A 27,249-nucleotide genomic window follows, 5' to 3' on the forward strand; every position below is an offset into this window, starting at 1 on the left:
CTCCTGCTCGGGCTAGCACATTTACAATTGATTCAGGGAATAGCCACGTTAAGCCCTTCACAGCTGTCAGAAAGTGCAGGGACCAGAGAGCGGTTTCTGCAAGAACGTCCCCACCTGCTGCAGGTGAGGCTCCGGGTTGTATCAGGCATGGCAGCATCCAAAGGACAAAGCGAGATTCCCCTAGTCATGCTGCCTGGCCCCTCCTCCAGCAGTGAAACAGTTAAAACCAAAGCCCTGTTTCTGTGGGTAAATAGTCCAGCCATATCCGCACCTGCTGCGTCACCTTGGCCTGACAGGGAGAGGCTGCCAGGGGGCAGGTGATTGGTTGTGGGCCATAGGGAGGGGACTTTCCCTCAGGGTGTGCTAGGTGCTGGCAGCCTCTGTCCAGGCACACGGCACTGCGCTCCCACGAGCGTGGACTAATGCAAGCACAGGAGAGAAGCACCACGGTGTGACCCCAAAGGTCTCCTTGTCGGCAGCACAGGTGAGGTGCAGGAGGGTGTTTCCTTACAGAGTCTGGCAGCTTGGGAAGTTCCTGTAAAGTGCAGTTCTGGGCTGAACAATGACTCTGTACAACCCTCCCCTTCTCACCCAGCCAACCTGCTTCCTGTATATATCAGAGTCTGAGCTTGGGGACTTTGCTCTCCAGTTAGCACCACAGCTCCGGCCCGGCTAAGGGAGAGTGCGTGTTCTGTTCCCTGTTGTGCATCGTCGGTGGGCTAGCAATATTAAGTGTGGTCAGCCATCCCTGTGCAAACCAGTACAGCCCTAGCCCCTTCACTGGGTGTGGCGGAGAGCAGAGTGTGGCCTTTAGGGAGGCTGTGAGAGATGGAGAGTCTAGGAAAGAGCTTGGCTGACAAGTCAGCTGAGTAAAAGACCCCAGTAGAAATCACAGAATCATAGACTTGTAGGACTGGAGAGGACCTCGAGAGGTCATATAGTCCCATCCCCTGCACTCATAGCAGGACTAAGTATTACCTAGACCATCCCTGACAGGTGTTTGTTTAATCTGCTCTTAAAAATCTCCAAGGATGGAGATTCCACAACCTCCGTAGGCAATTTATTCCAGTGCTTCACCACCTTAACAGGTAGGAAGTTTTTCCCAGTGTCCAACCTAAACCTCCCTTGCTGCAGTTTAAGCCAATTGCTTCTTGTCCTAGCCTCAGAGGTTAACGAGAACAATTTTTCTCCTTCCTCCTTGTAACAACCTTTTAAGTACTTGAAAAAGGTTACCGTGTCCCCTCTCAGTCTTCTCTTCTCCAGACTAAACAAACCCAATTTTTTCAATCTCCCCTCATAGGTCGTGTTTTCTAGACCTTTAATCATTTTTGTTCCTCTTCTCCGGACTTTCTCCAATTTGTCCACATCTTTTCCTGAATTGTGGCATCCAGAACTGGACAAAATATTCCAGCTGAGGCCTACTCAGCGTGGAGTAGAGCAGAAGAATTACTTCTTGTTGATGGCACTCCTGCTAATACATCTGTCACGGATTGTGGGGGAGTCCAGGCCCTGCACCCCTCTTCCTGGGATTCAATGAGACTCTCAGCCAGCCAGTAAAACAGAAGGTTTATTGGACAACAGGAACACAGTCCAAAACAGAGGTTGTGGGTACAACCAGGACTCCTCAGTCAAGTCCTTCTGGGGGAGGAGGGAGCTCAGACCCCAGCCCTGGGGTTCCCTGCGTTCCTCCACCCAGCACCAAACTGAAACTAAACCCCCTCAGCAGGCTCCCTTCTGCAGCCTCTGTTCACATTCCTGGGCCTCCCCCTCCTGGCTCAGGTTACAGGCTCTCAGGTCTCCCATCCCCAGGGCACATTCCCAGGTCAACACTCCCCCCTCCCTGTTGTGTCACATCCTCACATCTCTCCCCCCTTCGAGACTGAACTGAGCGGGGTCACTGTGACCAGTGACCTAGGGAAGTTCAGGGCCCCCTCTCTGGGACAACGCATCCGCTATCAGGTTGGCACTTCCCTTCACGTGGACCACGTCCATGTTGTAATCCTGCAGGAGCAGGCTCCATCTCAGGAGCTTGGCGTTGGCTCCTTTCATCTGGTGCAGCCAGGTCAGGGGAGAGTGGTCGGTGTAGACGGTGAAGTGTCGCCCGAAGAGATAGGGCTCTAGTTTCTTGAGGGCCCACACCATGGCCAGGCACTCCTTCTTGATGGCCGCGTAGTGTTGTTCTCGGGGTAGCAACTTTTTGCTCAGGTACACAATGGGGTGTCTCTCCCCCTTTTCATCCTCCTGCATTAACACCGCCCCCAGTCCTGTGTCTGAGGTGTCGGTGAACACCACAAAGGGCTTGTCAAAGTCTGGGTTTGCCAGAACTGGGCCACTGACCAGAGCCTCCTTCATCGCCCGGAAAGCCTCCTGGCACTGCTCGGTCCAGACCACCTTGTCTGGCTTCCCCTTCTTGCATAGCTCAGTGATGGGGGTGGCGATGGTGCTAAAGTGGGGCACAAATCTTCGGTAGTATCCTGCCATCCCAATAAAGCTTGGACCTGCTTTTTGGTGTGGGGAGCGGGCCAGTCTCTGATCACCTCCACCTTGGCTGGTTCCGGCTTTAGGCGGTCGCTCCCCACCCGATGGCCCAGGTAAGATACTTCAGCCATCCCCACCTTGCCCTTCTCCGCTTTTACAGTCAGCCCAGCCCCCTGGAGTCGGTCCAGCACTTGTCTAACCTGGGACACATGGTCCTCCCAGGTCTGACTAAAGACGCAGATGTCATCAATATAAGCCACGGCAAAACTCTCCATCCCCCTCAGTAGCTGGTCCACCAGGCGCTGGAAGGTGGCCGGCGCTCCCTTGAGGCCGAAAGGCAGGGTCAGGAACTCATAGAGCCCCAGAGGGGTGATAAAGGCCAATTTCAGCCAGGCATCTGCATCCAGCGGCACTTGCCAGTAGCCCTTTGTAAGGTCCATGGTGGTAAGGTACCGAGCTCCTCCCAGCTTGTCTAGGAGCTCGTCAGGCCTGGGCATGGGGTAGGCATCAGATACAGTGATGGCATTGAGCTTCCAATAGTCCACACAGAACTGGACCAACCCGTCCTTTTTGGGGACCAGCACCACCGGTGAGGCCCAAGGGCTGGCAGATGGCTGGATCACCTCCAAAACCAGCATGCCCCGGACCTCTCTTTCCAGGTCCTGAGCAGTTTTCCCTGTGACTTGGAACGGGGAGCATCTTATCCACGGGTGTGACCCTGTCTGCACCTGGTGGACAGTCAGATTAGTGCGTCCAGGCTGGTTGGGAAACAGCTGTCGGTACGGATGCAGCACCCCCCTGACCTCAGCTTGCTGGGCAGGGGTTAGCTTATCCGAGAGGGGAATTGTTTCCAAGGGGGAACCAGCTCTGGTCCCAGGGAATAGATCTACTAAAGGGTCATCTCCCTGCTCCTCCCAATGTCCACACATAGCCAACATCACATTCCCCCTGGTATAATATGGCTTCATCATATTCACATGGTACACCCGGCGGTGATGTGCCCGATTAAACAGCTCCACCACATAGTTTACCTCATTGAGCTGCTTGACAACCTTGAAAGGGCCCTTCCAGGAGGCCTGTAGTTTGTTCTTTCTCATGGCGATGAGAACCATCACCGGATCCCCGGTGGCGTGGGCATGGGCCCGCGCCATGCGGTCATACCAGACCTTCTGCTTCTTCTGGGCTCTGGCCAGATTCTCCCTGGCCAGGCCCATGAGTTCAGCCAGTCTCTCTCGGAAGATCAGGACATACTCCACCACTGACTCTCCATCGGGAGTGGTCTTCCCCTCCCACTCGTCTCTCGTCAGGTCCAGGGGGCCCCTCACCCTCCTTCCATATAACAGTTCGAAAGGTGAAAATCCGGTAGACTCCTGGGGCACCTCCCTGTACGCGAACAGCAGGAGAGGTAAGTACTTGTCCCAATCCTGCGGGTGCTGGTGCATAAAGGTTTTCAGCATCATCTTTAGTGTCCCATTGAACCTCTCCACCAGCCCATTGGACTGGGGGTGATAAGCTGAGGCCCAGTTGTGCCGGACCCCACATTTCTCCCACAAGCACCGGAGCAGGGCCGACATGAAGTTGGAGCCTTGGTCTGTCAAGGCTTCCTTGGGGAACCCCACTTGGCTGAAAATGGTCAGGAGCACATCTGCAATGGTGTCTGCTTCAATGGAAGCTAAGGGCACTGCCTCGGGGTAGCGGGTGGCAAAATCTACCACCACCAGAATGTATTTCTTCCCCGACTAGGTCGTCTTGCTGAGAGGTCCCACTATGTCCATGGCCACCTTCTGGAAAGGCTCCTCTATGATGGGCAAAGGTCTCAAAGCCGCTTTCCCCTTGTCCCGGGCCTTCCCCACCCTCTGACAGGGGTTACAGGATCGGCAATACTGCCAGACCGTGGTAAAGACCCCAGGCCAGTAAAAGTTCTGTAGCAACCTCTGCCGGGTGCGCCGGATTCCCTGGTGCCCTGCGAGGGGGATGTCATGGGCCAGGTACAGGAGCTTACGGCGATATTTCTGGGGGACCACCAGCTGCCTCCTGATCCCACAGGATTCTACTTCCCTTGGGGAAGCCCATTCTCGGTACAGGAACCCCTTCTCCCACAGGAACCTCTCCTGGCAGCCTCTCCTCATGGTCCGTCCCACCCTGAGGTCGGCCAGGTCACTGAGCTTCCGCAAGGAGGGATCTTTCCTCAACTCGGCCTGGAACTCAGCGGCTGGGGAAGGGATGGGGCCCGGTTCCCTCTCATTGGCCGGGTCTGAGGCCACAGCCACTCTGAGCTGTGCCCCTCGGCGCTCCCTCCCCACCAGGGTAGGGTCCTGTGCCTCTGGTGTGGTACCCTCCCCAAGGTCAGGGCGCAGTGCCCCTTGCCGGCTCTGGCTACGGGTCACAACCAGGGCGGTCTGGGGCTTGCTTGCCAGTCCTCTAGGTCTCCCCCCATCAAAACCTCAGTGGGCAAATGGTGGTGTACCCCCACATCCTTGGGGCCCTCGATGGCCCCCCATTTCAGGTGCACCCTTGCCACGGGCACCTTAAATGGGGTCCCTCCCACCCCTGTCAGTGTCAGGTAGGTGTTGGGCACCACCCAATCTGGGGCCACCACCTCGGGCCGGGCCAGCATCACCTCTGCACCCATATCCCAGTATCCACTGACCTTCCTCCATCCACCTCCAGGGGTACAAGGTACTCTCTCCGGCTGGACAGCCCCGCGCCCACCCTGTAAACCGAGCACCCTGAGTCCCGAGCATCCAGCCTTCTGGCAGAGCTGGCCAGGGGTACTCTTCCCTCCTAAGCAAGTGGTAAACTGGCAGCCCCCCTGCCTGCCCCTCGTCCAGCTGGGTCCCTACCCAGGTAACCCTGGGTAGGTTGGGTCTGCTCAGTCTGTCCCTGAGCCTGGGGCACTGGGTCCGTATGTGGCCTCTCTGGCCACATTGATAGCAGCTCAGGTCACGTTGGTCCCCTCGAGCGGGTCGGAGGGGCCCGACACCAGGCGTTCCCCTTTTGAGGGGGTTCTCCCTATTTCCCCGCTGGGAGGTCCCCTGGTGACTCTCTCTCTCTGCATCGGGGGGGGGGCTGTTCTTTTGGGACTCCTCCCGGCTACCTCCTGACCGACTGTTCGCAAACTCGTCGGCCAGCTGCCCTGCGTTCTCTAGCTTTTTGTCCACCAACCATAGCCTCAGGTCGGATGGGCACTGTTCATACAGTTGCTCCAGTACGATTAGGTCAAGCAGGTCCTCTTTAGCTTGGGCCACAGCTGTCCACTTCCGGGCATATCTCTGCATCCGGTTGACCAGTTGTAGGTAGGTGACCTCAGGCATTTTACGCTGACTCCGGAACCTTCTCCGATACATCTCGGGAGTCAGCCCAAACTCACGGAGCAGGGCCTGTTGAACAGTTCGTGGTCCCCTGCCTGCGGCCCTGTCATTCGGCTGTACACCTCCACGGCTTTGGGGTCCAGTAAGACGGTGAGAAACTGGAACCTGTCTGCAGGGTCAACTCTGTGCATCTCGCAGGCATTCTCAAAGGCAGTCAGGAAGCTATCTATGTCCTCCCCCTCCTTCCGCTGGGCCAGGAAGCACTTATCAAAGCTCCTTGCAGTCTTGGGTCCCCCCGCACTCATGGCAGCCAGGGCCCCACTGCTCCTCAGCCTGGCCAGCTCCAGTTCATGCTGTCTTTGTTTCTCCTTCTCCTGACATTCCCTCTCCTTCTCCTCCTGCTCATGCCTACGTTGCCTCTCCTTCTCCTGACGTTCCCATTCCTTCTCCTGACATTCCCTCTCCTTCTCCTCCTGCTCAGGTTGACGTTGTTTTTCATGATCCTCCAGCTCCCTCATTTTCATCTCCCTCTCCCATTCCAGCTGCATCCGCTCCAGGGATGGGGAGCTCCGCCGGGAGGATCCCCTGCTGGCTGCTGGGGTCAGGGTGCCCTCGGTATTCGCTGGGCTTCCCCCAACCCCTCCCCCAGGCCTAGGTAGGAAGGGTCTCGGGATGTCCTTGGCAGCAGTCTGACCCCTCCCAGCCCACTCAGGCCCCAGGGCCCACACTGTGTCCACCGGGCGGCTTCCCTCAGGGACAGGGATCGGGTCATCCAAGCGATCCCTCTCCTCCAACTGGGCAATCAGCTGTTCCTTGGTGGACCTCCCAATGCGCAGCCCCCTCTGCCTGCACAGCTCCACCAGGTCACTCTTAAGGCGTTTAGCGTACATCTCCCTGCTGGCCACTCGCAGGCCGGGCAGCTTCCCACGGTTTCCAGGAAAAACCCCTAGGGTGCCAGTCCTTCTTGAGGTCACCCCTCTTTGCCAGGGTCAAGCTGCAGACTCCTCCGCCCCTGGGACCGCTTGCTGCAATCCCCCGGGGGACCCTGTTACTGCAAAAGTCCTTTTCTCTGGTTACACACTCCCAGGGGTTAACCGCCCCCCGAAACCGTCTCTCTCTGAATCTTCAGCATGCCTGGTCCCCGTCAATCCCCCTTCGTTTTACTGCTCCCCAGTCACTTACTGCAGGAAGCGCCGTTCACGGGGTGCAGTACATCCCACCGCTACCACCAGTTGTCACGGAGTGTGGGGGAGTCCAGGCCCTGCACCCCTCTTCCTGGGATTCACTGAGACTCTCAGCCAGCCAGTAAAACAGAAGGTTTATTGGACAACAGGAACACAGTCCAAAACAGAGGTTGTGGGTACAACCAGGACTCCTCAGTCAAGTCCTTTTGGGGAAGCAGGGAGCTCAGAACCCAGCCCTGGGGTTCCCTGCGTTCCTCCACCCAGCACCAAACTGAAACTAAGCCCCCTCAGCAGGCTCCCTTCTGCAGTCTCTGTTCACATTCCTGGGCAGAGGTGTTACCTCCCCCTCCTGGCTCAGGTTACAGGCTCTCAGGTCTCTCATCCCCAGGGCACATTCCCAGGTCAACACTCCCCCCTCCCTGCTGTGTCACATCGTCACAACATCCCAGAATGATGTTTGGTTTTTTTGCAACAGTGTTACACTGTTGACTCATATTTAGCTTGTGGTCCACTATGACCCCAAGATCCCTTTCTGCAGTACTTCTTCCTAGGTAGGTTTCAGAGTAGCAGCCGTGTTAGTCTGTATTTGCAAAAAGAAAAGGAGTACTTGTGGCACCTTAGAGATTAACCAATTTATTTCAGCATAAGCTTTCGTGAGCTACAGCTCACTTCATCGGATGCATTCAGTGGAAAGACTGTACTTTATGCATCCGATGAAGTGAGCTGTAGCTCACGAAAGCTTATGCTCAAATAAATTGGTTAGTCTCTAAGGTGCCACAAGTCCTCCTTTTCTTTCTTCCCAGGTAGTCATTTCCTATTTTGTGTGTGCGACTGATTGTTCCTTCCTAAGTGGAGTACTTTGCATTTGTCCTTATTGAATTTCATCCTATTTACTTCAGACCATTTCTCCAGTTTGTCCAGATCATTTTGAATTTTAATCCTATCCTCCAAGGCACTTTCAACCCCTCTCATCTTGGTATCATTGCAAACTTTCTAAGTGTACTCTCTATGCCATTATCTAAATCATTGATGAAGATATTGGATAGAACTGGACCCAGAACTGATCCCTGTAGTGCCCCACTCGTTATGCCCTTCCAGCATGACTGTGAATGTGAACCACTGATAACTACTCTCTGGGAACGATTTTCCAACCAGTTTTGCACCCACCTTACAGTAGCTCCATCTTGATTGTGTTTCCCTAGTTTGTTTATCAGAATGTCATGTGAGACAATAACAAAAGGTTTACTAAAGTCAAGATACACCACATCTACCACTTCCCCCCATCCACAAGGCTTGTCACACTGTCAAATTGTTCCTGACAAATCCATGCTCACTGTTACTTTTCACTTTATTATCCTCTAGATGTTTGCAAATTGATTGCTTGATTATTTGCTCCATGTGTGCCAGATCACTCCCTCTGCTATGCAGGAGCTCAGGCTCTGAACACAATGGTCCTTTCTGGCCTTAGCGTCCAAACTCTATAGCTCTATGCAATGGAAAAGTTTGGCCAATGACATCCTCTCTTCCAAGAAGTACACAGTAAAACCTGACCGTAGAACGCTTGTACCGACTGTATTTCACATATTCTAAGGCCATCTGCCCCCAACAAAACAATACAGCAAAATGTGCTGTGCTTCACGCCCTGTTGTGCAATGAAATGCTGTGTATGTTCAGTAAACAGCAAGTGCAGAAACCACAAAACAAGGGGGAACAACTGTGAACTCCTACTAATGGAACCTATTTCCAATGGTTGTGTCTGGTGCTGGGCAGTATTAGATTTAAAAGGCTGACCTCCGATCACCATAGTATCAGAGCACCTTGCCATCATCAATCGGGAGCATTAACCCCATTGTACAGATGGGGAAACAGAGGCACAGAGTGGATTAAGCAGCTTGGCCAAGGTTATGTAGGGAATCAGTGGTTCAGCTGGGAACTGAACACAGGGGTTCTGTGGCCTTAGACAACATGCCTTAGAACCACGGATCCTGCTTGCTGACTTTTCTGTTTCTGTTTATTCCAGCCCAACTCCTGACCAAGCAGAACCTACACAGTAGGTTGGATGGCAGAGGGGGAGGGGAGGTTGCACAGCATAGTGTCTTTACTCAGCTGTTGCGTGTATTAGGCAGGTAGGCCATTGCACAGGTAAAATAAGACTCTGTCATTTTCTCACACTGGGTCTACTGCTGTGATTTCTCACTGAATTTTAGGTCCTGATCCTAGAAGGAGCTGAACACCTCTTGCAATCAGTGGGAGGTGCAGGTCTGTAAGATTTCCTGGGGGCTCTTAGCACTCTGCTGGATTGGGTCCTGAGGTTGTCACACATGTTCTAGTGCACAATTAATGTAAGCATTTCTACAGTTCATTGACATGGGTATACTGAGCCTGGTGGCTTTCAGACTATCCTTTGGTGCTGGATGGCTCTTTGGGACAGGTGGCCAGGATGTGTTTCTGGGACTGGTCCATGTTCTTTTGCAATAACTATGTACAGTAACATGTACCAAATGTGTTTGGTTAACTACTCTGAATTCATCGGGGAACTGGACCACACATGAACGGAGTACATGACAGATAAGGGCTATGCAGCCTTACCAGAGTCTAGTGATGCTTCTGGGGGTTGCCAGGGTCTGCTGTGCAGCACAGCTCTGGCCTTGTTACAGCGCTTATAGCTTGAGTGAATAATGAGATGCATCGGGGATGAGGTCCTGACAACCTGCAATTGTCTGAGCCATGAACCCTCAAGGAGGGAGGATGATTATCTTGGGAGGTGTAAGGGGGAATGGGCCTAATTGTCTTCCTCTTTGATCCTTTCTAGTTACAAAAAGAAAAGGAGGACTTGTGGCACCTTAGAGACTAACCAATTTATTTGAGCATAAGCCTACAGCTCACTTCATCAGATGCATACTGTGGAAAATACAGAAGATGTTTGTTTTTATACACACAAATCATGAAAAAATGGGTGTTTATCACTACAAAAGGTTTTCTCTCCCCCCACCCCACTCTCCTGCTGGGAATAGCTTATCTAAAGGGATCACTCTCCTTACAATGTGTATGATAATCAAGGTGGGCCATTTCCAGCACAAATCCAGGGTTTAACAAGAACTTCTGGGGGGGGGAGTAGGAAAACAAGGGGAAATAGGTTACTTTGCATAATGACTTAGCCACTCCCAGTCTCTATTCAAGCCTAAGTTAATTGTATCCAATTTGCAAATTGGGTACAATTAACTTAGGCTTGAATAGAGACTGGGAGTGGCTAAGTCATTATGCAAAGTAACCTATTTCCCCTTGTTTTCCTACTCCCCCCCCCCCCCCCAGAAGTTCTTGTTAAACCCTGGATTTGTGCTGGAAATGGCCCACCTTGATTATCATACACATTGTAAGGAGAGTGATCCCTTTAGATAAGCTATTCCCAGCAGGAGAGTGGGGTGGGGGGAGAGAAAACCTTTTGTAGTGATAAACACCCATTTTTTCATGATTTGTGTGTATAAAAACAAACATCTTCTGTATTTTCCACAGTATGCATCTGATGAAGTGAGCTGTAGGCTTATGCTCAAATAAATTGGTTAGTCTCTAAGGTGCCACAAGTACTCCTTTTCTTTTTGCGAATACAGACTAACACGGCTGTTACTCTGAAACCTTTCTAGTTACAGCCATGCATCCCCTTCTTGATTTCACTCTGTATGTACATGAGGGTAACTCAGGGACACAGATAGGGCCACCTTCCCACTCTGGCTAGGGGACCAACTGTGGGTTAGCTCACATCCCTCTTCCACTCCAGTAAGGCAGGAACCGGACCCTTCCCAGACCAGCCCTGCATTTGGAACATTTCAATCTAGAGCGAACAAAGCATTCTAGGGAAGGTGCCACATGGGCCCCAAGAGGAAGGCCTGGCCATGATGGTCTAATGTGCCTCCTCCATTGCTCACCGCTCTGATTAATTGATTCTGCCAGGTGCACAAGGATGGAGAATCCCAAAGGGCTCAGACAGTCGCTCAGACCCAGTGCCCCAGTAGTCTGGGGTTCCTGCTTGACTTAGAGAGTGGAAGTGAGCGGCAATGTTCAGACTGTGGGGGGAGGGGAAGTGATGGGGCAGCAGGAGTGGGGGCGGGAAAACATTGGCCTAGAAATGCCAGGCTGTGAAGCTCCTCGTCTTGCGGCCTGAGAAGTGGGAGGAAGAGGGTGTCTGCCAGCAGACTGTGATCGAAGGGGCCCCTGGAGAATCCTAGGGAGAGCCAGTGCTTTGGAGAGCTGAGGGTAGCTCGTTCAAGCCCACCTGGGGCTGTTAGCCTCACAAGACCCATCATATGGAGCTGGTCCCTCTGCCCAATGGGCCTGAGACATTAACAACAAAGCTGTGATCAGACAAATAGGAAGGTGATTGAAAAGTTCTCTGGCTTGTGGTACCTGCCAGGGCTGGTGCTGGGGTTAAAGATGTGACTGATCTCACCTGGGGTCCTTGTTCTAGCAGGTCACCATGGGAAGCAGTCCCAAGGCAGTTGCTGTTGGGTGTCTCCTGGCAGTCATTGTTGTTTCTGGCACCATTGCTCTCATCCTGGTGGCTGTGGGCGTGAAGGGTGTTTACCTGCCTCCAGGCACCAAGGTAGGACCTGTGGCTGTAGCTCAGGTATCCAGCCAATGCCCCATCAAGAGTTCGGCTCAGGCCTTTACAGGAGGTTTGGGCATGTTCGGGGTTTGTCAGTGAGGTGAGGGAGACGCCTGTACACAGCCCTATAGCCTGGCATGGCTAGTACTCTGGGCAACAAGGCGGCACAGCACTGCCCATAGCGCCTGGTTCACAGGAGACAAAATCTTCCCATCGCCAAGCACCATCAGAGGTTTCCCTGCTAGCTCACGCAGCAGGGGCTTGTGGTTTCAGAGCCAGCCAGACATACTGGCTTTTATCCCTGATGCTGCTCCTTGGGGGGTCTTTACACAGCTGCCACTGGCTAGTCTCTGCCCCTGGCCTCTGAACTTCCACTGCCTGCCAGTCCCCACCAGCTCCCTGTATTACCTTGCAAGGTGAAGCTGGGTCCCAGCTATCCCCTCCAGGCTGCCTCCCTGGGGACAGTTGGAAAATCCCCAAAACCTGTCTGTAGCAGCAAGTGCTCTCTGACCCCATGTCCCCTTCCGGTCCTCCTTCAGTACGGGATGGTGTTTGATGCCGGCTCCTCGCACACGGCTCTCTACATCTACCAATGGCCAGCGGATAAGGAGAATGGCACCGGCATCGTCAGCCAGGCCGAAGCCTGCACTGTGCAAGGTCAGAGTGGGCAGATGTTTCTCTGTTTCTCCTCCCTGAGCCCTCCCCTTAGGCTCTGTGCCGGGCGTACTGCAGAATGGGAGAGCTGGCTTGGAAGAAAGGCTGTGATTGGTTGCTGAGCTCAGTCTGTGACAGTGGAGAAGCCATCTTTATTGGGGGAACAACCTAGAGCAAAGGGAAGACTTTACCCACAGGTTATTTGCACACACACAGACCCAACATTAAGCAGGGCAGCATGACAGTCGCTTAACTGGGATAGCCTGGCTTTACATGGGGCTGGATTACCAGTGAAATGAGTTTGCTGGTTCTCAGTCCCAGCCCCTCAATGTTTGTCCATATCCCAAAATCACTGTTCAGCTTTGACACAATGGTCAATCTGGGCACGAGACGCCCAGGGCTGGGCTAGCAGGGGGTGCTGCAGATCGAGGTTGAGGGGCATTTGCACAGCAGGGATGGGGAGACCCAGAAGTGGACCAGCAGGGCAGCTGAGGGTCAGAACTGAGGTGCACTAGCAGAGCTGAGTGAGGACCCAGAAGTTGCTGCTAGTTAGGACTGAGATGTATAAGCAGAGCTGGGTGGGGCAAGACTGGGACAGAGAGGTGTATTGCAGCACAGGGCTGAGGGGGGCAGCACAGTGACAACTGGGAAGCTTAGCACTAAGCTTGTCTTTAACAGTTTAACAGCATTAAAACAGAACCCTTGGGGTGGGCAGAGCAGTGCAGGGAGTGTTGGCCCAGCACTTCTGCGGTAACTGACTAGCTGAAATCAGCGTGGACCATGCCTAGTGCATGTGTGAGCCTGGAATGAAGCCCCAGCAGGCACTGCTGGGATCCCATAGATCCCTCTGCTTTAGAGCTCTGGATGAAAGACAAGGCTCCAAGGCCACAGGGAGCCAAGTTATCACTTAAGTGGGCTCAAAGCAAAGGTCCTGTGGGCGTGAGTGAGCTTGGATTAGTGGAACTGTTGGTCCATTGGAATCTGGGGAAGATAAATACGGACATGCCCATTCCAGCTCCAGCCTCGCCAGTGGGAGGGGCCGAGCTACTCTCATGGCGATGAAATCCCAGAAATACAATCTCAAAACAGAATGAGATTTTAATTGAGGCAAACAAACAGCCATGCCACATACGTCATGAACACAACTATTCGTGCCCCTGCACATATTTACTCTGTACATTCTTCCCTGCAAAGCTAACACCTGCCTTTCTCCTCCTTATGCAAACAAGGACACCCCAACAAGTGGATTCATTTACTGGAGCCAGATGGCAATGCAGCCAATTGCACAGATCATGTGCAGATTTAATGAGCGTGATAATCACTCCTAGCTTCACCCTCTCCTCCAAGGTGGGGAGCTCTGCCTTGTGCTCTTTCTGGCTACCTGAGGTTTTTTCAGATGGTGTGACCTGCAGCCCGATCAGCTCTGAAAACTGCCTCAGCAAGACCATCCCTGGGGAAGAGTGGTACCGGCCAAGAGCTTCGCCAGCCAATGGGAGAGCTTGTTGGGCTCACTTTAGCTTCTGGGGAGAATGGGGCATGTTCAGTCCTGGTGTCACCCATAGATAATGCGTCTGCCTTGGTTACCTCAGAGCTGGATTCAGCTCCATGACTGGATGGGACAAGGCTGTTGCTGGCTGTTCAGCTCCATTTGGTAGCTCCATTGTGCTGAACAATCCAATATTTTCAGGGTCTGACCCTTGCTGTGAGCTCTCCAGCCCCGGGGCACCAGGTAGCCATTGGGCCAACAGGGCCCATGTCCAGGGACCCCGGCCAATTGGGGTCCCCTAGAAAAATGGGTGCCTCCATGCCCCAACCCATCTACCTGGCGCTCCTGCCGGGGAGCGGGTCAGGGCATGGGGGCTTGCCCTGCTGTGCCTGTGCTCCTGGCACTTTGCCTGGGAGTAAGGGAAGCCCCCGCACCCCGCCCCAGCTCCCTGGCAGGAGTGCTGGGGGGAGCGGGGGGGTGGACTGCAGGCAGAAGGGGTGGGGAGGGGCCCCCACTTGCTCTGGCCCAGGGCCCCACAAACCCCTAATCTGCCTCTGAGGCCAGGACCTGGCAGCGTTGCCAGACCCTGTCTCAGGGGCCCGGCTGAGCTCAGGCTCTCACTGGGATGCTTTATTCCAGGACCCGGGATCTCCAGTTATGCTGAAAACCCTGCTAATGCCGGAGCCAGCCTGAGGGCCTGTCTGGACAAGGCCATGACGATCATCCCTGTGGAGCAACAGAGAGAAACGCCCACCTACCTCGGTGCTACCGCAGGCATGCGGCTGCTGAGGTACCAGGAGCGACTGTGCGGAGGGCAGCTCCGCTCAGAGAAAGGCCGGTTCCCCACCACACACGGGCCTGTGCTCTAGTGACCACAGTAAATACACACCAACCAGTACAATGGAGCTGGGAATGGGGGAGGGGCACTGGGAACTCCTACTGCCCATGCAGGGTGGTTCTGGCAGAGGCCCCGCCAGTGGGGCAACCAGCAGCCGTAGGAGAGGAGAGTGGGGGATCAACAACTAGAAGGGGAGGGTATGGCAGTGGCAGTGAGGTAGGAGGTGGCCATTACTGCTAGCTGATAGATTAACCGTTCACCTCTTTATCCATGTACAAACCAACACTGCTCAGTGGAGATGGTTAGGGCATCCCTGATCCCTCCATTCTCAGTGACACGATTGGTTGATCTTTCAGCCCTTCCCTGTGTTCCCCTTGTCCTCCTGAGAAGAGACATGTAATCAGATGGAGGAGGGTTCTCACCCTTCTCCTGAGCATCCCAGCTGTTTTGCTATAGACATTAACATCAGTATCCTTGAAACCACAGTGGAGTGCCGCATGCTAGGGGCAATCCTTCCTCCACTGCAGCCCCCATGCGTGCTGTGCTGTGCCCAGTGGAATCTCTCCCCTCCTCATTTGCAGGGAGCAGAACAGCACAAAAGCTGACCTGGTCTTTGCAGAGGTCTCCAAGACCATCCAGCAGTACCCTGTAGATTTCCGTGGTGCTCGGATCCTCACTGGGAATGAGGAAGGATCTTTTGGCTGGATCACAATCAACTACCTGCTGGAGACACTCGTCAAGGTCAGTGCCTGGACAGAGGGGGAAGGGCTGGGGAGTGACCTTGGCTGGCTGGGCTGCTCCTTCTCTAGGGAAAACGGGTCGGACGAGGAGCCAACATGGCAGGTCGTCTCAGCCCAGCTCATACCCCAGACGTGCTCCCTTTTCTGGGTTGTCCCAGCTTGGCTCCAGCTGGGAATTTCCACACTACATGGGAATCCAGGTCTCTGGAAGCTGGCTTCCTGACACCCCTGGCATGGGAGCAAACCTCTCACAAAGGAAGCTCTGTGTTTCATTTGGTAAGAGAGCTCTGGTGTCTTTCCACAACAGGGAAACCTTCAAATAGCTATTGCTGCCGTCAGCATTGCATCCATGGGGTGCTTGGACTCAGGGGGGGCCCTGTCCTACGCCAAGCCATGGCATATGCATGCAACAGAAGGCCTTATCCAGATAACTGGAGGAAGGTAATGCCCCCTGAGTGAAGCCCAGAACCCTGTTAGCATTGCCTCCCCCTCGGCCCAGTGCAGTAATGAAGGTTTGCTCTTTACATCTGTGTTGATGTTTGTAACAAACTCATGCAATTTCAACTTAAAACCCAGAGGTGCTTTTCCTCTCAGTCAATTTTGGAACCTTACAGATTTTGGAACATAATATGCCTACTCCTGTAGGTTGCCTTTGCTGCTGCTATCACCTACAAAGAAACCACGCAACATTCTTTCATATGGCCAGAATTTCAGCTGGCATAAATCATTTTAGCTCTTTTGCAGTCAGTGGATCTAGGCTGATGTTCAGCAAGAGGAGCTGGCCTGCAGCTGAGAATCTAGCCCTGTGCACCTTGGCTGGGCATTGAGATCAATGCCCTGCCACTAAAGGTGTGGCTAAATAGGGACATTGCAATCAGGAGGCCATCGCAACATCTTTAGTAAGTGATGAGAACTTGGATTTTCTTCAGCCTGAATTAATCCTTAGTGTGTCGTGGGGGCAGTTCTCCTTTGCAGGGAAGTGGATACGGCCTCAGTCTGCTGAGGTTCTGGGAGCTCTGGATCTTGGAGGAGCTTCAACCCAAATAACCTTCCAGCCCAGTGGTACCATTGAGGACAACAGCACCAAAGTCTTCTTCCGGCTGTATGGGACCAACTACTCCATTTATACCCACAGCTACCTCTGCTACGGGCGAGACCAGGCCTTGAAGATGCTGCTGGCAGCCCTAAGGAAGGTATAAATAATTACAGTATGAGGCATTAGCATTTTCCCCTTCACTTTCTGTAGGTCACTATCTTATAGTCAACCCCTGATAGACCTGGTCAACAATTTTCAATCAAAAAAAAATTTGGATGGGAAATGTCTTTTTGATAAAATGGAACAAAAGTGAAAAAAATTGTTTTTTGTCAGAAAATTGGAGGCTTTCCTTTAAAAAACCCCAAAAACTGATTCCCCCCCCCCTCAGGTTTTAGCTGCTACAAACTGAAAAAAACCCCATCAGTCTGGGGAGTTCGGTTTTTTTTTAATTCAAATCTGAAAAATATTCATTTTCACTGAAATTTTTCATAGGACAAAAATTGATCCCCAGTCTCTTCTCTACCCCAGAGGAGTCCTCCTCCAGTCAGACCCATGTGACACATGCTTCCTGCTTCTGGGCAGTAAGTCAGCTGAACCATGATTGGTAGCAGAGAATAGCTGAAGTACCAGAAGTCTCCAAGGCAGGTGCACACTTGACAGCTGCCAAACCTCCAGGTGCCCCTGTGAAATGCCCCTGCTCTGCTGCTCAACTGTCTGGATACAGCGGAGTGAAACACACATGCCATGGGGCTAACTAGAGCAGCTGTGTCCCCGCAGCACACACTCACTGCACTGCTTCCAGTGGAAAGATAAACGCCTGATGGCAGCACAACAGGCCAGGGCAGGGGCAAGAGCAAAAGAGTGCCGGACCCTCCACTCAGTGTTTAAAAAGTTGCAGGCTGGCATGTACTGAACCGGGATGAATCTGACAACAGGTGACTAACATGTAGTGGCCTTGCCCTGCTGTTATTTGTGGCTCACTTTATTGTGTTTCCCACCAGCTTATCCATGAAAATGTATTCATGAAAATGTCCAGCAGCTTCTCAAATTTTAGCCTCAATGATTATTTGTCTGGAATTTATGCCAGATACAATGTTTGTGAGTCACATTTTCTTATTTACCTGTTCTTAAGTTTGTCATCCAGTCAGGGAGTTCCCTTCTCCCTCCACCACACCCCACTCACAGCTGTTGCCCCTGGTCAGTGAAGACCCAGAGTTCAGAGGTGCATCTGTGTGAGTTCACCTCCCACACTGGTGGGGAGGAGGGGGAAGGCCCCTTGCTCTCTCCACTGTCCAGGAGCTCACTCCGGCATCAGCCACTCTGCTGGCCACCCACCATTACCCAAATCTCCACCCTCTGGGATGCCTTGAGGACCACCACTTAATACAGCTCTCAGTGTTTTCAGCTGTTAGTGTGGGAGCCTCACTACTAGTGCAGACTGGGCAGTCACTTGCATCAGAGACATTGTCCCAAAGCAGGTGTAATATTTAGACCTGGTTATCAGTGACTTCAGCTCTTTTGGTCTGCAGCAAGACTCTCAGGTGTGTCTTAATAAGGTCTGTTATTACACACCAGAGAGAGGAAAAACCAAATGGTTTCTGCAAAAAAAAAAAAAAAAAAACAAAACCCAAGGAGGACTTGTGGCACCTTAGAGACTAACAAATTTATTGGGCATAAGCTTTCGTGGCCTAAAATCCACTTCATCAGGTGCATGCAGTGGAAAATACATTAGGAAGATATATATACACAGAAAACATGAAAAAATGGGTGTTGCCATACCAACTGTAAGAAGACCAATCAATTAACGTGGGCTATTATCAGCAGCAGAAAAAAACCTTTTGTAGTGATAATCAGGACGGCCCATTTCAAATAGTTGACAAGAAGGTGTGAGTAACAGTAAGGGGGAAAATTAGCATGGAGAAATAGTTTTTACTTTGTGTAATGACCCATCCACTTCCAGTCTTTTTCAAGCCTAATTTAATGGTGTGCAGTTTGCAAATTAATTCCAATTCAGCAGTCTCTCTCTGGAGTCTGTTTTTGAAGTTTTTTTGTTGGATGTACATGTACATGTACATGGCAGAGGGGCATTGCTGGCACATGACGGCATATGTCACATTGGTAGATGTGCAGGTGAACGATCCTCTGATAGTGTGGCTGATGTGATTAGGCCCTATGATGGTGTCCCCTGAATAGATATGTGGACAGAGTTGGCAATGGGCTTTGTTGCAAGGATAGGTTCCTGGGTTAGTGGTTCTGTTGTGTGGTGTGTGGTTGCTGGTGAGTATTTGCTTCAGGTTGAGGGGCTGTCTGTAAGTGAGGACTGGCCTGTCTCCCAAGATCTATGAGAGTAAGGGATCGTCCTTCAGGATAGGTTGTAGATCCTTGATGATGCACTGGAGAGGTTTTAGTTGGGGGCTGAAGGTGATGACTAGTGGCGTTCTGTTACTTTCTTTGTTGGGCCTGTCCTGGAGCAGGTGACTTCTGGGTACCCTTCTGTCTCTGTCAATCTGTTTCTTCACTTCCCCAGGTGGGTACTGTAGTTGTAAGAATGCTTGATAGAGATCTTGTAGGTGTTTGTCTCTGTCTGAGCAAATGTGGTTGTATCTTAGAGCTTGGCTGTAGACGATGGATCATGTGATGTGGTCTGGATGAAAGTTGGAGGCATGTAGGTTAAGTATAGCGGTCAGTAGGTTTCCGGTATAGGTGGTGGTTATGTGGCCATCGCTTATTTGCACTGTAGTGTCCAGGAAGTGGATCTCTTGTGTAGACTGGTCCAGGCTGAGGTTTATGGTGGGATGGAAATTGTTGAAATCCTGGGGGAATTCCTCGAGGGCCTCTTTCCCATGGGTCCAGATGATGAAGATGCTCAGCTCTTGTCCCCTAATGCTCCTACTCTACTTGAAGATGTCATCAATGTAGTGTAAGTAAAGTAGGGGCGTTAGGGGATACAGACTAACATGGCTACCACTCTGAAACCTGTCACCAAATGGTGTCTGAGACCCTTAGGAAGCACCCACACCACCAGATACTTGTCCCCACCCTCACTCAACTCCCCTGGGTTTTGGCACCCCAGGATAACAACCCCATGGGTGGCAGGTGAACCGTGGGCTTGGGGAGGCTAGTCCCTGGCCAGCCTGCTCCCTCTGCCTGGGGCCCTACCCATCCCGCCCCACTTCCCCTGCTGGAGCCCAGAGCCCTCCCTGCCCAGCCCCGGAGCACCTGGCAGGCAGGCAGGCAGCACAGCCCCCAGCCCAAGCCCCAGAGCAGCAGGCAGGTGGTCAGGCAGCTGATCGCGGCCCTCAGGGCAGCAGGTGGGCAGCACCCCCACCCCTCCTGGAGCGCCAGGAGGGCAGGCAGCACGACCCTCGTCCCTGGGTGGGCGGGCAGTGCAAGCACTGGCTCTAGCCACCTGGAGGCCCTGGCTGCAGCCCAGCCCGCACGAGCCCCAGCCCAAGGCAAGGGCATCGGAGCCCTCCCAAAAGTGGGGGGGGGGTGCAAAGGCCCATGCCCGAGGTGGAGGCAGGCAGCCTCCTACCTTTGTCCCAGGCTCCACACCCAGGGCAGGTGGAGGGACCCAGGCTCTCCACAGCTGCCTGCACAGCTCTGGATGGAGGAAGGCGAGGGGGCCACAGCAGACCCTCTCCCTGCCTGTGGTGTGGGGGGCTGGAGCAGTCCCCAGCCCATGTCCCCGCCCACCCGGGGAAGGAGAAGAGTCCACGACTCTGCAGCTCCTCACACCTGCCCGCGCGGCTCTTACAATGGCTGGGCTGCAGCTCCGAGCCCCCAGCTCTCCCACCCCAGAGCCAGGTCGGGACAGTCACGTGGGTAGCTGTGGGGAGCCAGCGTGGAATCGTGGACCTTCCCCAAGCAGCCGGGGCCATGAGCTGGGGGTTGTCCCCCCTGCACCGCAGGCAGGTGGAGGGTCTGCCACGGCTCCCCACAGCTGCCCAGGTTCCCTGCCCAGGCTCCACACTGGCCTGGCTGGGGGGTGGGGCCACGGGGCGAAAAGGAAGGGAAGGGGGCGAGGTTCGCCCCAGCAAAAAGTAGACGGGCCAGGCGGTAGTGGGAGGGCTATGGCCCGGGCCCCAGCCAAGACCCACCGCAGAGCACGGCGGGAAACAGGAGGGCCCTAGGGGTGGAGTGTGGGTGGGGCCATGCAAGGCAGTTTGGCTAGGCTGAGCCTATGAACAACCCTTTATTACCCCTGCCTCCAACAGCAAAGTGCCTGGTGATCCAACACCAGCCCGAAGCGATCACTGGGGCAAAGCAGCACCAGCCTGCTGTGTGCCTCGGTAGCGTGGGTGTGTCTGTACACATAAGGTTGGTTCATGAAGTCGTCTTTGCCAGCTCTCCCTGGATGTCACGCTAGAGCTCATGCAGACCCTGTGTACATCAACAAACGGGTAACCAAACTATAAATGGCTCTGACTTGCCAGAGAAGAGCGTGAAAATCTCTGAGAGCATCAGAAGATTGTCAAGTTGGGTGGACAGGGACTCTTTGCCACCTGCTTTTCTTTAGAGCACAGAGCAGGCAAAACAAAGACTTTATCTGTGAAACTGAGCAAGTACTAGAGAGAAGCCCCAGTGAGGCAGGGTTTCCCTGTCGAAGCAAGAGATGGTTTCCCTTCTTTCTCCTATGCCCTGGAAACTCCCAGAAATCCCAGACGAGGGTGTGACTCATAGTTATGTGATTTATGACTCCATCTTCCCCCCACCCCCTCTTGCTGACTAGTCCTTGGACTTGACACTGTGCGAACGATCGACAGCAGCACCCAGTGGCTTGGTGGGAAAGGGAGATCAGTAGGAGCAGATCCTATAGCCCAGTCAGCTACACAACAGTTCTCTCTCTGCCTGGGATTTGTATTAACCCCTCGCATGCCACAGGAGCTGCACCGTGCAGCCAGCAATGGGGGAGCTGCATAGGTTGCAGCAATGTGGTGTTGGATTTTCCACCCGTACTCTGGAGGATGGCAGCCCACCATGTGTCACCTTTCTACTCCTGAAGTCCTTCCCCTGACAGCTTGGCCCCACCCACACGTTTCAGGAGGCAGCAGCGAGAAGCCATGGATGTTACATTACTTCTTCCTTTGACACACCCCAACCCGGGCAGTGCTCTGGTGTCAGAGAGACTATCCCGTGCTCCCCCCAGGCCCTGACACCCAGGGTTGTGTCCTGCGCAGGGCACGTGAGGAGGGCTGTGCAGAGACATCCACACAAGAAGTGGCAAGCAGGAAAGCCCAGCCCTGGTGCTGGGAAGAGTGAGGCCTAAGGGGGAGGTCTGCCAGGCAGGGCCTCAGGATAAGGTTGGTGCTTCGGTCTGCTCTACTTAACCTGCATAAGGGAGCTGGTGTGCAAGGGGGTAACTCAGCATGGGTCAGTGCACAGGTGACAGCCAGGGGTAGCTGGCTTGAGTTCACTCATACCCCTGTTTGTACTGAAGGATAGCCCTGAGCCCCCCTCTTGTGTTCTGTGCGAAGACGTGCAGGGTCAAGATCCTGGGATCTGGGTCCTGACGTCTCACAGACAGCAGTGAAGCTGGCTCCCAAAAAGGCATGACCTTGGATGTGCTGGGGATGGACAAACCAGGAGGAGGGATGGGAAGTGGAGATGGAGCTGGGTGGGTTGGGGCTGCAGAGCTCCGGGAGGAGCACGTGACAAAAGCAGAGAAGGGTGATGTGTCGAAGGGGCAGTGACTTCCTCGCCATCATCTGTGTGCCATCTCTGAGGCCAGGCAGGGCCTGGCCTGAGACTAGCGGGGGAGATGGTCAGATACCCAGACAGCCCCAGAGTGGGGTATGCATGGGCTTTGTGACCCACCCTATAGCATTCTATACCAGGATAGGGTTTGCAGTCTCAAATACAATGGGATGGATAAGAAAACCCATAGGACAGTTCTCGTTTTCTTCTAAATCCTATGGGACTTTCCTATAAGGATTTAGCTGCCACTCTCCCAGAAGCTCCAAACTGGAGGGGATGGGGGAGAGGTGGGGAGGAGAGGGGTTTGGCTGCTATCCCAAGCCTGAGCGCTGCTAATGGGTTCCCCTCTCTCTAGGAGAATCTCACCTCTCAACAGATCTCCCACCCGTGCTACCCCAAGGGATACGAGGAGAACGTCACTGCCGCTGCCCTGTATGACAGTCCCTGCGTCCCGGCACCAGTTGCACATGACCCCAGCCAGATCCTCACGGTGCGGGGGACAGGGGCCCCAGCGGACTGCAGGAGTGCCATCCAGAAACTCTTCAACTTCACAGCGTGTGGGGCCAACAGGACGTGCGGGTTCAACGGGGTCTATCAGCCACCGGGGCATGGGCAGTTCTTCGTAAGGAAACCTTCCCTTCTATTGTAGCTGGCTACCACACTGGTGGGAGTAACGCTCTAAAGGACTGAGGAGATAGACAAGGCATCAGCTAAACTGGAGGGAGGCTGTATCACTGTGTGCGTGTAACCCGCAGCTAAACTTGACCTGGGACAAATGCTGAGATCCCCATTAGGAACCACGAAGCTAGGGAGGAGATGTCTGAAAATCTGATGCGCCTATGTGCAGGGGCTGTTCTTCCCCAGAGGGGAGGATGGGTCATGAGCAGAGTGAAACAAACTCACCCCATCTCAGCTCTACGTGCCATTCATGGCTCTTAATATAATAACGCTGCCTTCTACCTTCCAGCTGAATTCTCCGGGGGGTCACTTCTGTGATCTGTCTGCCCTGGGAAACACTCATGCCACTGAGGGGCCCAAGGGAGTTGTGCCATTAGCATGACTTACGGGGGCTATGCACTGCCAACCACAGCTGAGGAATGAGGGGCACTTTCAAAGCAGCCCTTAGTATACAACACGTGCAGCTCCCCCAGTTTTGTGCTAGAGCCAAGGTGTGTCTGCACATGCATGTTTGAAGCTAACCATGTTGAATCGTATCTCCATGTGTGATCATAAGAGCATCAGAGGCGCTCTGCACATGGATTTGAATACACATTTAATTGTTATTGGGTTCATTCTTGTCAATGCATCTCAATAGCACTCTTGAGTATGGTATGGGAGCATCTTTCGTTTCCGTGTGTGATCAGACACAATTCTCTTAGTTTTCTTTTTCCAAGTAAACAACAGCAGAAGCAAAAGCAAAGGAAATTCCATGCTAAGCAAAGAGGATTATTACCACTTTGTGCTTAGTCCTGGTTAGGGAATAGATATTAAAATCTATTAACTTAATTGAAACAAAATCCATTAACTTAACTGAAACAAAATCTTGCAATCTTCCCTGAAATCCACACATCAGCCCGTGTTTTTAGGCCAGCTCTGGCTGTAAATCAAATTGTGAGAATTTAAATGTATTAAAAAAAAAACCACAGAAAACAGGCAATTTGATGGTATAGTTTAGCTCAAGATGCAGCTTGGGCACACTGGCATGGGTAGCAGGAGAAAAGTTTGCATGTTGACTGCCCATGCTGTACCCAATCTATGGCTACAAAAGAATTTCAGTCTCTTGTGCTGTCGATCTCAGACTACATTCACAAATGCAAAAATAATTCAGCTGTGATGTAGCCCTTAACCATGCCCAGACTGCAAAAGCATTAACTTTGCTCTGCACCTACAAACATAGAATTTGTATGAATCTTAACATGTGGTACTATAGATTGCATACTGATGCCAATCGAGACCACAGTGACATTGCTGGGAGACTTTCCACTGACTACTGCAGGCATTGGTTCAGGTCTCTGGTGCCCAGTCCTGAGATCTACTCTTGGTTCCACTGTTGACTATCATTGTCACCTAGGCCAAGTCACTTCACCTCTCTGTGCTTCAGTTTCCTCATTTGTGAAATGGTGCTAATAATGCTGGCCTGCCTTTGACGGGGAGTGAGGAGAAATTCATTACTGCTGTGAAGCACTTTGGGGTTCCTCTAGGATGAAGAGTTCTCCAGAAGGGAAAGTTAATTATTGTTATGCTCCTCTGCAGCGTCTTCTGGGAGGACACAGGTTTAATGTCTCCTCTTCTTGCACAGGCCTTTTCTGGATTTTACTACACCTTCTACTTTCTGAACCTGACTAACGGGCAGCCCCTGAGTGTCATCAATGCCACCATCTGGGGCTTCTGCACTAAAGGCTGGAAGGAGGTGAGATTCTTGTTGGTAGCAGCCAAGAGCTCAGCCCATGTTTGTCTATTATCCTGTGAAGCCCCCGAGTTGCATGACAAACCGTCAAAGCAGAGGAGCTCTGAAGGCCCATTAGCAAGTGGGAGTCACACTCCGCACATCCTGGCAGAAAGGTTTGTCCTAGCAGTGTACAGGGAGTGAGCGGTTAGGAAGTGGGATGGGAAGGAGCCATGCAGGGCTCTCAGATCTGAACTGCAAAAAGTGCCAGGCCCTTTGGATCTCAGCTTCAGTGTCAAAGTACTGGCCAAGTCCCAGCACACTACTAAAAAGGCTCTTGGGTCTGGGCTTCCTGCCCCAGCTGTGGTTTCTGCACCAGTAACTGGGGGCCATATGGGCTGCTGGCTAGGCAATGGAGACAGGCACTTCGGCTGTTTCATAGAACTATATCCTGCTTGTTTCCTTTTGTTCCACCACTGGGGAAGGTGGGCTTTTTGCAGGGCTCTTGCTAACTGCTATCTACGTTGTCTGTCCCAATTGCTCTCTCAGCTCCAGGCCAGCTTCCCACAGGAGGAGAGTCTCAGCCGCCTACACAATTACTGCCCCTCGGCCTTTTACATCCTGACACTGCTACACGAGGGTTACAAATTTGACGAGCAAATGTGGAGCAACATCCATTTCCGCCAACAGGTAAAGAGCCATTGTCGGTCCGGCTTGTGCAGCCACCTGGCAGCAACTGCCATTCCTCCCAGGGTCACTGTCTCCAACCTTGGCCCCAGTTATCACTACACAGTGTGAGAATTATGCCCACTAATGCAAATGGCTATTCACCTGCACCTGGTAACTAAGAATCTGACCTGCTGAGTTCAGAGTGCCCTCAACTCCAACTGGTTCGCCTGGGAATCAAGGGCACTCAGCATCACACCAAAAGCGGCCGCACTTAGCAGGATTGGGCTCTGAAGTGGCTTGATTCCGGCTACATCCTTCCTCCTGGCTGCGAGAGGAAGAGCAGATCTTTGGTGGTAGCAGCAGGCTATGGTGTGCTGTCATGGAAAGTTCTGCACTAGTGGCCACATGGCTTCACCACACGTTCCCTAGAGACCACAGGGCCAAATTCTGTTTCCTTTACACTGGCATAAATCCAAATGAACCTCATTGATTTCACTGGAGTCAGATAGGTGTAACAGCAGGCTTCTGCCACAGCTGGCTGAGGTCGTCAGAGGTCACAGGAACATTGTGGGGGGGATGGAAGTGTGCAGAATGATGGCAGATTTGTAAGGGGAAAATAAAACTAAATCATCCATCAGAGGGGTCACTGCAGGAGCAAGGTCTGCTTCTGAATCATTGCAATGGTTCCAGTCCCAAAGGAGAGTCCCTGCTTGTGACCCCAAAGGCCCTGGGCCCCCAATGCTAATGAGGGCTGGCCTTCAATGGCCAGTTCAGGGTACAGAATCCAAGAATAGGGCAGCAGGAGGGACGCTGGGAGAGCTGCATTGGGGACACTAGCAATGAATATCTGTGTAGGGCTGAATCAGTCCTCTGAGGGGAGCACCACTTCTACTGCCCCTGTAGGGGCTGGGGGGTCAGAAGAGGATGCCAGACTCCTGGTGTACTGGCTCCTGCTGGCTGCGTTTGCATAGCACCGTGACCTCGGGCACAGCCATGGTAATGACACTCCTGCATAGGGATACATCTTTGATGCACGTGGCTTCAGAGAAGCCAAGCTCCAGCTAACCAGGCCGGACTGTATTAGTCTCAGGGACCAGAACCTGCAGAGACAGGCACAAGAATTTCTCCCCCACAAGCTCTGGAAGCAGAAGGGGCTCTGGGCTCCAAGTATGTTACCAGCACAGTAAAGTGCTCGCTTGCTCTTTCCCCGGGCAGGCTGCGAACACGGACTTTGGCTGGACCTTGGGCTACGTGCTGAACCTCACCAACATGATCCCAGCGGAGGCCCCCGAGCAAGTGAAAGGGCAGCAGCGCGGGCTCTGGGCTGCCACCATCTTCCTCATCGTCCTGACTGCTGCAGCGGCACTGCTGGCCATTCTCATCCAGTGCCTCTGGAATCCCACTTAGCAGCTCGAGTCATGGACGGAGAGCCCCTCCCACCAGCCCAGGAAAGGGGAAGTGGCACAAGTGATGGCGAGTGTGGGGAGGCCTTCAAGGCACTCGCCATCTCTTCAGGATGTCTGCCTGGTTCCTCTCAGTGAATGCCTCCCTCCAAAGAAGGCTGAGGAGGGAGCTGATCAGTGTTTAGAAGTATCTCCCAAGGGAAGAGCTCTGTTCACAGAAGTCTCTTTAACCCAGCAGACAAAGGATGACTGAGAGCCAGTGCCTGGAAACTGAACTAGACCAATTGGGACTAGAAATAAGGCACTTTTTTAAAATAGGGAGAATAATTAATCACTGCCTAAAGATATGGGGGAGTTTCCCATCGCGTGACATCTTTCAGTTGAGATTGGCTGTCTTTCTAGACATGCTCTAGCTCACTTAGAAGCCATGGGTACAACGCTGGAGTCCAGGAGACAGCCTGTGTTAAACAGGAGGTCAGGCTGGATGATGCTCATGCAGAAGAAGGAGGCATGTAGGCACAGATCCCGAGCACGACGAAGGCATGTGCAGATCAGGATGGGGCCCTGTACCTTTAAGCCATGTAGCCTGTTACTCCTTTTGTGCCTGGAATGACGCCCGCAGGTGTGTGGCCACACTCTGGCGAGACGACAGCAGCCTTCTCCAGGGCCAGCTCTAGGCACCAGCAAAACAAGCTGGTGCTCGGGGCGGCCCATTTCTAGGGATGGCATTCCGGCGCTGGCCATGCTGGCCCTAGAAATGTGCCCCC

At 53.1% G+C, this 27,249-nt stretch overlaps 1 protein-coding gene across 4 annotated transcripts; it reads left to right on the plus strand.

Annotated features, from left to right (window-relative positions):
• The first annotated feature begins 352 nt into the window (after positions 1 to 352).
• Positions 353 to 27,206, plus strand: LOC311532071 (ectonucleoside triphosphate diphosphohydrolase 8-like). Of its 4 annotated transcripts, XM_084650179.1 has the most exons (11): positions 353 to 484; positions 9,181 to 9,315; positions 11,439 to 11,570; positions 12,113 to 12,230; positions 14,353 to 14,503; positions 15,133 to 15,292; positions 16,254 to 16,484; positions 22,380 to 22,646; positions 24,324 to 24,434; positions 24,960 to 25,100; positions 26,295 to 27,206. In XM_084650179.1, exons 3-11 carry the CDS (start codon positions 11,445 to 11,447, stop codon positions 26,484 to 26,486), a joined length of 1,497 nt encoding a protein of 498 aa, XP_084506305.1. In that variant the 5' UTR covers positions 353 to 484; positions 9,181 to 9,315; positions 11,439 to 11,444; the 3' UTR covers positions 26,487 to 27,206. The 4 variants fall into 4 exon arrangements, with proteins under 4 accessions (XP_084506305.1, XP_084506304.1, XP_084506303.1 ...); XM_084650178.1 differs by lacking the exon at positions 9,181 to 9,315 and having other exon boundaries at positions 11,436 to 11,570; XM_084650177.1 differs by lacking the exon at positions 9,181 to 9,315.
• The last annotated feature ends 43 nt before the right edge of the window (positions 27,207 to 27,249 follow it).

This window comes from Lepidochelys olivacea (genome assembly GCF_965140295.1).
Source record: "Lepidochelys olivacea isolate rLepOli2 genome assembly, chromosome: 16".
Taxonomy (NCBI): domain Eukaryota; kingdom Metazoa; phylum Chordata; order Testudines; family Cheloniidae; genus Lepidochelys; species Lepidochelys olivacea.

Bases quoted from the DNA above. Each gene is read 5' to 3' on its own strand.
- LOC311532071 (XM_084650179.1), top strand. From the start codon at position 11,445: ATGGGAAGCAGTCCCAAGGCAGTTGCTGTTGGGTGTCTCCTGGCAGTC. The intron at 15,293-16,253 runs GTCAGTGCCTGG...TCGTGGGGGCAG, and splicing joins TGCTGGAGACACTCGTCAAG to TTCTCCTTTGCAGGGAAGTG. The intron at 24,435-24,959 runs GTGAGATTCTTG...TTGCTCTCTCAG, and splicing joins GCACTAAAGGCTGGAAGGAG to CTCCAGGCCAGCTTCCCACA.